Source organism: Orycteropus afer, unplaced genomic scaffold (genome assembly GCF_000298275.1).
Source record: "Orycteropus afer afer isolate SDZICR_OR568_19922 unplaced genomic scaffold, OryAfe1.0 scaffold00148, whole genome shotgun sequence".
In the NCBI taxonomy this organism is placed as follows: domain Eukaryota; kingdom Metazoa; phylum Chordata; class Mammalia; order Tubulidentata; family Orycteropodidae; genus Orycteropus; species Orycteropus afer.
Window position 1 is genome coordinate 2151643 of NW_006921735.1, and position 9743 is coordinate 2161385.

At 35.7% G+C, this 9743-nt stretch overlaps 1 protein-coding gene across 1 annotated transcript in view; it reads right to left on the reverse strand.

Annotated features, from left to right (window-relative positions):
* The window catches only part of LOC103201376 (dystrophin-like), a 2052823-nt gene that overhangs the window by 1849253 nt on the left and 193827 nt on the right, over positions 1–9743 (reverse strand). The window contains exon 10 of the mRNA XM_042781676.1: positions 8078–8258. Coding sequence (XP_042637610.1) covers positions 8078–8258 — 181 coding nt within the window. The remainder of the gene's footprint in view (positions 1–8077; positions 8259–9743) is intronic.

The window sequence follows — 9743 nt, forward strand, 5'->3', positions numbered from 1 at the left end:
ATATATCCATGGAGAAACATAAAGATCACAGGTTCTTTCTATTTTCCTACATAGAATGTAGCAACATTACATAATGCTGGCAAAGATTGGTATCAATGTTCAGAAAGGGGTTTGACAATTTTGCAATTGTGGGGATTATCTTATTTGAAACAGATATGCTTGAGGAAACCAGTGGAGGATTGTTAATTCTTTTTTTAAATTAAAAAGAGTCTAATGTGGAAGAAAATGCACCCAAGGGAACCCTCAGTTGAACCACTTAGTAAAAAGTTTGGAAATTCAGCCCTTGTGATCCCAATGTGGGAAAAAATCCAGTCCTCTTTCATATAGGAAAATTCACTTTCTTCCTTTTGTATAGATTTAAGGATTAATGATATAATTGGTAATTTTTGCTTTACTGGATATCAGTATCTATATAACCAATTTAATAAATTTCCATCTTAAAAATTATAAGAGTTCTACTGACATTATTTATTCATGCCTGGTATATGTGTATATATGTGTGCATGTGTGTGTGTGTGTGTGTGTGTGTGTGTGTGTATATATGCCTAAGGTATTTGACTGCTAACCAGAAGGCTGGTGGTTCAAACCCACCAGCCACTCCTCAGACGGAAGATGGAGCAATGTATTTCCATAGAGATACCACCCGGGAAATCCAAGGAGGGATCATTATGAGTCAGATACGACTCAATGGCAGTGAGTTTGGGTATACACACACACACACACACACACACACACAGCTCATCTTTTAGTGTCTCATACTGTGGTGATTTTGTGTTGCTATGATGCTGGAAGCAATGTCACCAGTATTTCAAATATGAGCAGCAAGGTCACTCATGGTGGAGAGGATCTGGAAATCTACTTCTAAAAATATGGGCCAGTGAAAGCATCATGAATAGCTGTGGAACACTGATATATTGCCAGAAGATGAGCCCCTCCAGTTGGAAGGCACTCAAAATATGACTAGGGAAGTATAGCATCTTCAAGGTAGAGTTGACCTTAATGACATGGATGGAGTAAAGCTGTTAGGAAGTCCATTTGCTGATGTAGTATGACTCAAATTAGAAGAGCAGCAAACATCGTTTAGTAATTGGAACATGAAACACACAAAGTATGGACCAAGGAAAATTGGAAGTCATCAAAAATGAAATGGAATGCATAAAGATCGATATCTTAGGCACTAGTGAGCTGTAATGGACTGGTATTGCCATTTTGAGTTGGACAGTCAAATAATCTACTATGCCAGGGATGACAAACTGAGGAGGATTGGCATCACAGTCATTGTCAAAAAGAACATTTCAAGATCTATCTTGAAATACAACACTGTCAGCGATATTATCCATTCATCTACAAGGCAGACCAGTTAATATGAATATTTGTCAAATTTACATTCTGATCTCTAATGCTAAACATGAAGAAACTAAAGATTTTAATTATTTTTTACAGTATGAAAATGATCAATCATGCAATCAAGATGAATTGATAATTATTGGAGATTCTAATGCAAAAGTTGGAAACAAAGATCCGTAGTTGGAAAATATGGCCTTGTTGATAGAAATGACCCCAGATATCACATAGCAGAATTTTGCAAGACAGATTTATTCATTACAAATACCTTTTTTTCAACAAGATAAAATGCGACTATAAATATGGACCTGTAGTATAGTGCCTGAGGCACTTGACTGCTAACAGAAGGCTGGTGGTTCAAACCCACCAGCCACTCCTTGGAAGGAAGGTTGGGCAATCTATTTTTGTAGTGATACTGCCTTAGAAACCCCTGGAGGGGTCACTATAAGTCAGGTCTGACTTGACGGCATATAACAACAACAACAACAACAACACATCCATGGAAAGAGACAATGAAGAAGCTCAGTATCATCAGTAAGAATAAGCTGAGGAAATGAGTGCTGGAAAACATCGATTGTTCATAAGCAATTTAAAGTTGAAGCTCAAGAAATTTAAAACAAGGGCATGAGAGCCAGAGTGTGATCTTGAGTTTATCCCACCTCAATTTAGGGACCATCTCAATAACAGATTTGACCCACTGAACACTAATGACAGATCAGATCAGTTAAGCTCATTAAAAGGTAAGAAAGAAAGAAAAGACCAAAATTAATGTTAGAAGAGACTGAAATTTGCTCTTGAATGTTTAGTTGCTATTGCAAATGGAAGAACTGAAGCAAAAGAGTTGAAAATAAGATTTCAAAGGGCAGCTTGAGAAGACAAAGTAAAGTGTCATAATGAAATGTGCATAGATGTGGAGTTAGAAAACCAAAAGAGAGAAACATGTTCAGCATTTCTCAAGCTGAAGGAAATGAAGAAAAATTCAAGCCTCAAGTTGTAATATTGAAGGATTCTCTGGACAATATATTGAATGACACAAGAAGCATCAACAGAAGATGGAAGGTCCTAGCACTGGTATGACAGACACATAGACCAATGGAACAAAGTTGAGAAACAAGAAGTAAATCCATCCACCAATGGACAGCTGATCCTTGACAAAGAGCTGAAATCCATTAAACAGGGAAAAGATAGTCTCTTTAACAAGTGGAGCTGGTAAAACTAGATATCCATTTGCATAAAAATGAAACAGGACCCATATCTCACACCACATACAAAAACTAATGATTGATCAAAAACCTAAATGTAAAACCATAAACTATAAAGATTTTGGAAGAAAAAACAAGGAAAAAATTAGGGACCTTTATTTATGGCATAAGGAACTCTGGTGGTACAGTGGTTAAGGCATTTGGCTGCTAACCAAAAGGTTGGTGGTTCAACACACCAGCCACTCTATGGAAGAAAGATGAGTCAGTCTGCTTCCATAAATATTTACAGCCTTGGAAACCCAATGGTGGTTGCTGTGAGTTAGAATTGACTCAATGACAGTGATTTTGGTTTTGGTTTGGTATTTATGGCATAAATCATCTATAAAGCATAACTAAATAATCACAAACAACAGAAGATAAACTAGATGACTGAGACCACCTAAATGTTAAACATGTATGTACATCAAAAGACTTCTCAATAAAAGGTTAAAAGATTGGGAAAAAATAATTTTTGGCAAAGACATATCTGACAAGGGACATGAACAGACATTTCACCAAAGCAGACATTCAGGCAGCAAACAACTACATGAAGAGATGCTTACAATCATTCATTATTAACCAAACCAAATATACTGCTGCAAGTCAATTCCAACTCATAGCAACACTAAAGGACAGAGTAGAACTGTCCCAAGGCTGTAAATTTTATGGAAGCAGACTGCCTCTAATTTCTCTTGTGGAGTGGCTGTTGGGTTCAAACCACTGACCTTTGGGTTAGCAGCCAAATGCTTTAACCACTGTGCCACCAGAGCTTCTTCTTTAGCCATTAGAGAAATGCAAATCAAAAGTAACTACAATGAGATTATCAACTCACTGAGGCAGTAATAGCAATGGTCAAAAGTGGGAAGAGTGCTGTTACATTGAGGGGATTGAAAATAATATCATGAAATAAAATGTGTATAAATTGTTGAACGGGAAACTAATTTGACCTAATCTTTCACCAAATCTAGAATAATATGTTCAAAAAAAAAAAAGAAAAAGAAAGAAAGAAAGAAAGGAAGAAGATAGGTACCTAGCCATTCATGTTGATGATCCATATTTGTGCCCATTCTAAAGAAAGTTGACCAAACAGAATGTGAAAATTAACAAACAATATCATTGATATCACATGCAAGTAAAATGTTGTCAAATATAATTCATAAAGGGCTGCAATGGTACATCGAAAGTTAACTAACAGAAAGTTAAAGATTGAGAAGATATAGGATGAGATATATCATTGTTGATATAAGATGAATCCTCACTGAAATCAGAGAATACTATAAAGAAGTTTACATGTGTTTTATGGACTATACAAAGGCATTCAACTGTGTGAATCACAACAAATTATGAATAACATTGCGAAGAATGTTCACTTAACAGCATTCCAGAACACTTATCTGTGCTCATGTGGAACATGTACGTAGATCAAGAGGCAAATCTTTGAACAGAACAAGGGAGTACCACATGGTTTAAAAGCAGGAAAGGTGTGCATCAGGGTTGTATACTTTCACTATACTTATTCAGTCTCTATGCTGAGCAAATAGTCTGAGAAGTTGTACTGTATGAAAAAACAACACAGCATCAAGATTGGAAGAACAACCTGTGATAAGCAGATGATACAACCTTGTTTGCTGAAAGTGAAGAAGACTTGAAGCACTTACTGATGAAGAACAAAGACTACAACTTTCCGTACGGATTACATATCAACATAAAACAAAAATCCTCAAAACTGGATCAATAAACAACATCATGATAAATGAAGATAATATTGAATTTGTCAAAAATTTCATTTCACTTGAATCCACAATCAATGCCCATGGAAGCCACAGTCAGGAAATCAAATGATGTATTACATTGAATAATCACTGCAAAAGAGCTCTTTAAAGTTTTAAAAAGCAACGATGTCAACCTCAGGACTAGGGTGTGCCTGACCCAAGCCATGATATTTTCAATCACCTCCTATGCATAAAAAAGCTGTACAGTGAATCACGAAGACTGAAGAAGAATTGATGCCTCTGAATTATGGTGTTGGCAAAGAATATCATATATACCATGAACTGTGAGAAGAATGAAAAGAACTGTCTTGGAAGAAGTATAGTCAGAATGTTCCTTAGAAGCAAGGATGGTGGATATCATCTCACATACTTTGGACAGGTTTTCAGGAGGGACCAGCTCCTGGAGAAGGACATGCTTGGTGAAATAGAGGCTCAGCGAAAAAGAAGACTCTCAATGAGATGGATTGACGCAGTGGCTCCAAGAATGGGTAAAACATAGATACGATTGTGAGGATGTTTTGTTCTGTCATACATCAAATTGCTCTTAGTTTGAATCAATTTGACAGCACCTAACAACAACATTTGGCCATATGTTCTTTCAAAATGTATGACATTCATCCCCAAATAAAGTATTCTTATGACATTTTTTACTATTCAATTTGTATAGTGCCCACTTGAAAATATAGATACCTTCTTAATGTTTTATGATAAAGGAAATATATCCTACAAAGTTAAAATTAATATAAGCAAATGCAGTTTTGGCAGCATGTATTGTAATTAATCATGGAAATTTAACATTTGTTAAGGGCCATTATGCGGCACTGATATTTATCTTGAATGGAAAAAATGTTCCATTAATTTCCAATCATTTAATATGGCCATAGGAGCTCTGGTAGCATAGTGCCTAAGGCACTTGACTGCTAACAAGAAGGCTGGTGGTTCAAATCCACCAGCCACTCCCTGCAAGGAAGGTTGGACAATCTACTTCTGAAGTGATACTGCCTCTGAAACCCAAGGAGGGGTCACTATAAGTTGGATCCAACTCGATGGCACATAACAACAACAACAACAACAATATGGCCATATGAAAGATTGCAATGATAGCATACGACCAAATTGACATCTAAAATTTTAGTGGCGGGGTGTGAAAAATGACTTCCCCACATTTTGTTTGAAAAGCTCTTGTCCTTTATTCAGTGGACTTCAAAAAGGGAGGGACTGCAGAGAAGAGTGAAGTGAGGAGAGGAGAGGAAAGGAGAGAGTAAGAAAAGGAAGGTAAGATTATTTCATTATAAATAAGAGACACATACAGAATTGTGTTCTCTGACATAAATGAGTCAATTTTTAATTCAATAGAAAGATAAGTACAGATTGCTTTTGAAAATTAAGATTTTCCCCATGGTAAGACAGAGTAATCATGACAAAGCTAAGATCTCCGAACAGTTGGTTATGTGTGACTTAAAAAAAAAAAAAAATAGAAAAGAAAAAGAAAACTATTACTATCTCCCATCAAAATTTAAAGAAAATTACTCAGAGAATAGAAAAGTACTTAAGTGTTGATAAAAAAAAGGATGGAGTAGAGAGAAATAATATAGAGCTCTGTCACCCAATATAGCAGGGACTAGGTAAATGTGGCCTCTGAGCACTTGAAATGTGGTTAGTCTGAATTAAAATATTCTGAAAGGGTATAGCACACATCACACATAAAGAATTAGTACAAAAAATAATGTAAAAATATCCTGTGCTTTTTAAAAATGTGATTCTATGTTGAAACAATATTTTGTATACATTTGTTTAAACAAAATAAACTATTAAAATACTTTACCCTGTTTGTCTTTTTTAATGTGGCTTCTAGAACATTTTAAGTTACATATGTAGCTCGCATTGTATTTCTGTTGGACTGTGCTTATATAGATGCCAGAAAAAGCCCCCAAGTAATCCATTTGGGGAGAGTAAATGAGTAGACATTTTAGGCTGTATAATGACAGCATTTAAAAACATCGGAACTTTTGTTGTGAATCTGAAGTTGAGTCCAACTTAAATTTTCAATCATTTATAGGTAGACATTAGTTATAACTTAAAATATGAGTTTTATATACATTTGTCTTTGTGTGTATGTTTGCACATTTGTGTGTGTATGAACTGAACTAATGACATTTTATACCTATTTCATATACTACTTTAGGAAAATGCCAAAATTGAGCCTAATCTTTTTATCTATTTGTCATGGTCAATAGAGTAACAATGAAACAATAAAATCACCAAAAACATTTTCCTGAAACTTCACACCTTATTAAGTGCCATAAACCATGATAAAATGTAACTATTTCTTTCATCTGTGAACTATGGCAAAGGATGTCAAGAACTATTGGGAAGGTATTAAATCTGTGGTTTTTAACTTACTAGTAATGGTCTTTAGGAGAATTAGAGACATGTAAGTTATGAGTACGGAAATCTAAATTTACAACAATGTCAACACGCTAGTCATTTCCTCGTTTTGACAATTAAGTACTTTTTCAATGAATTCTGATTATAGAGGGAGAGAAACAAGTTTATGGAAATCCACTAGAGGGAGCTGATATTATTGTAAAGTTGATTCACCTGATTCTCCATTAGGAAAATAAATCCCTTAGCAAAAATGACTTTGAAGTAAGAAAAAATAATATAAATGTATCGTTTGCTTTATTTAGTTCTTTTCAAGACATCATGAACAAAACTTAGGAAAACGACAATGGTTTGTGTATATCATCAAATTAAGTCTATAAATGTTATCACGTGCTAAATTCTTTAGAAGGTTAAAAAGTAAAACATAGACAAATATCCTTGGCAACTAAAGTTTTCCTAGAAAACAAATGTGTGCTCTTGTGCTTATCATAACAAAGGCGAGATAGGGATTTTTAAGATAGTTTTCTTAAAATCCAGTTATATTCTATAATCCATGTCATGTATGCAGATGTATGCATATGTATAATAGATTGAAAACAACTTTTTTTTATTATTGCTTCAAAGTGTTCATAGACCATTTTCTCAAAGGAACTTGATTACAATTCAAGCGATGAGTAGAGAACTGCTGGACAAGATACTACGTATTAACATTTTATAAGACGAGAAGAACATCTTGAAAACTTTGTTGGTCATATGGTACGCACATGTGTAATTGCTCTACTTTTACCTGATATTTTAGCATTGTAAGGTGAAAAGTGAAAAATTCTAGTTATAAGATTCAGTAGTAAAATGCAGCCTACGGAATCATTTGACCTTTGTTGAGTTTCAGTGGGGACACACATGCCACTGCTAGAATACCCTTCAGCTAAATTGATAGGAGTATTAGAAGATGTGTGGGTGGATATCCTTGTACAGAGAGCAACCTGGGTTTAGCGAAAGCCTATTCACACTTCCTCTACTGCTCTTCATGTTCTCCATTGTTCAAAAGCACTGATCCTGAAATATGCAACCCACCAAGGAAAAGTTATGCTCCTATAAAACAAATATCTTATTTTTTTCTTTAAAGTCATGAAATTATTACAGGTGAAAAAGAAATGTAAACACAACCTATCTGTTTTCAACAGCAGTACAATATAAAGGATGTAGAAACAGTGTAAGGGTAGGTCCATCGAAAGATGTTAGTGTTTCTTGTTACTACTCTTCCCCACACACACACACACACAAATAACCACTTTGCAAAGTGTCAGGTTACCTATATTAAATATTTTTACTTACTTTTCTGTAGCTCTTTCTCCCTGGCCTGCACATCTGCAAACACTTGATTAAAATGATTTCTAAAGGCCACGAAGTCTGCATCCAGGAACATTGGCCCTTCTCCTTTCTCTTTCAAGGCTATACTTTGAATCTTTAATCGCTCAATTTGAGGCTGAAGAGCTGACAGCCGGTTCACTTCATCCTGTACCATAATACAGAATATGAAAGTAAATAACGTTTTTACTTTGCATACATTTCACTTTTGCAAAGGAAGTTATTAAAAGGCAGTGATGTAAGCTTAGCTTAACACTCTATACAAAAATTTGATAAGAAACATCCATGATGGCTTAGGCACGTCTGCATAGGTCATCAACTTAACCCTTTCATAACCTGATTATTTTCTGCTTAGGATTTTTTGTTGATGCCACGTGTTTTCATTAATGGAAGGCATGCAGAATCAAGGTGCGTTTCTGAAATTTTTAATGAGATATGGATTTTGATTCATATTATGTAGGACACATAGATCCTTTGAACTCTGAGGGGCAGGATTACATGGGACACTTAGTTCTCTCTTGGCTCTAGGGTAGGATTATGTGGGATAAACTTGTTACTCTGGAATCAGGATAAAATGATGTGGGACACAAATGGCCTTCCGGACTTAGGGGGTAGAATTAGAGAGTCACATATGTCCTTCTGGACTCTGCATTGTTGTCTAGATCCCTTGACAGGTGTATACAATTCAATCTTCTGCAAATGAAGTATTCTCACGAACATGAAATCATGATGAGAAAAGCTACTTCCAAATCACATACAGTCACTTCTAAGTATACTTGTAAGACTTATCACCCAGCGAGAAAGCCAAAAATATAAAAGATTTGCAAAATCACACAGACAGGATGCATCATCATCTCATACAGTGCACTGTAAAAACAGTAATTTTCAGTATACAACAATTTCTTCCGTATGAAACCGTTTATAAATATCCCCTCCTGAGGCCTGCATGCACTGTCAATGGGAAAGCAGGTGCCCCAAAAAAAACCCAGAGGAGGAAATTATAGGTGGGTGCTATGTGTCCTGTGGGTCATGAAAGAATTAAAATTACTTTGGATCTTCATTCAATATGTCACATCATAGATGACATCCATTAAATTTCAAAATGGCATCATTTAGAGCATTAGGGAATATGAATAAGCGTGGTAGCTAAAATCCTTTCCATACAGCCAATCTGGATGATCCAGTGCAATCCTCTAATCTCAAAACTGTGTGCCTTTGCTTCAAATACCAAGATATTAAATACTAAGGAATCCATTGCTGAGGAGCCGATTCCATCACAGCAACCTCACGTGTTAAAGAGCAGAACTGCTTCACGGGGTTTTCTTGGCTGTATTCTTTATGTGAGCAGATCACCAGGCTTTTCATCCCAGGCACTGCCAATGGATATATTTGAACTGGTAACATTTAAATAAGTGTTCCGTCATAAAATGTGTGAACCACCCTGTGACCATCTGCTTACATAACAACAAGCAAACAAACAAACAAAAAACTCACTGCCCTCGAGTCAGACTTGACTCATAGTGGGTTTGTGAGGTGATATCTCTATGGAAGTAGATTGCCCAGTCTTCCTTCTGAGGAGTGGCTGGTGGGTTCGAACCACTGACCTTCAGGTTAGCAGCCAAGTGCCTTATCC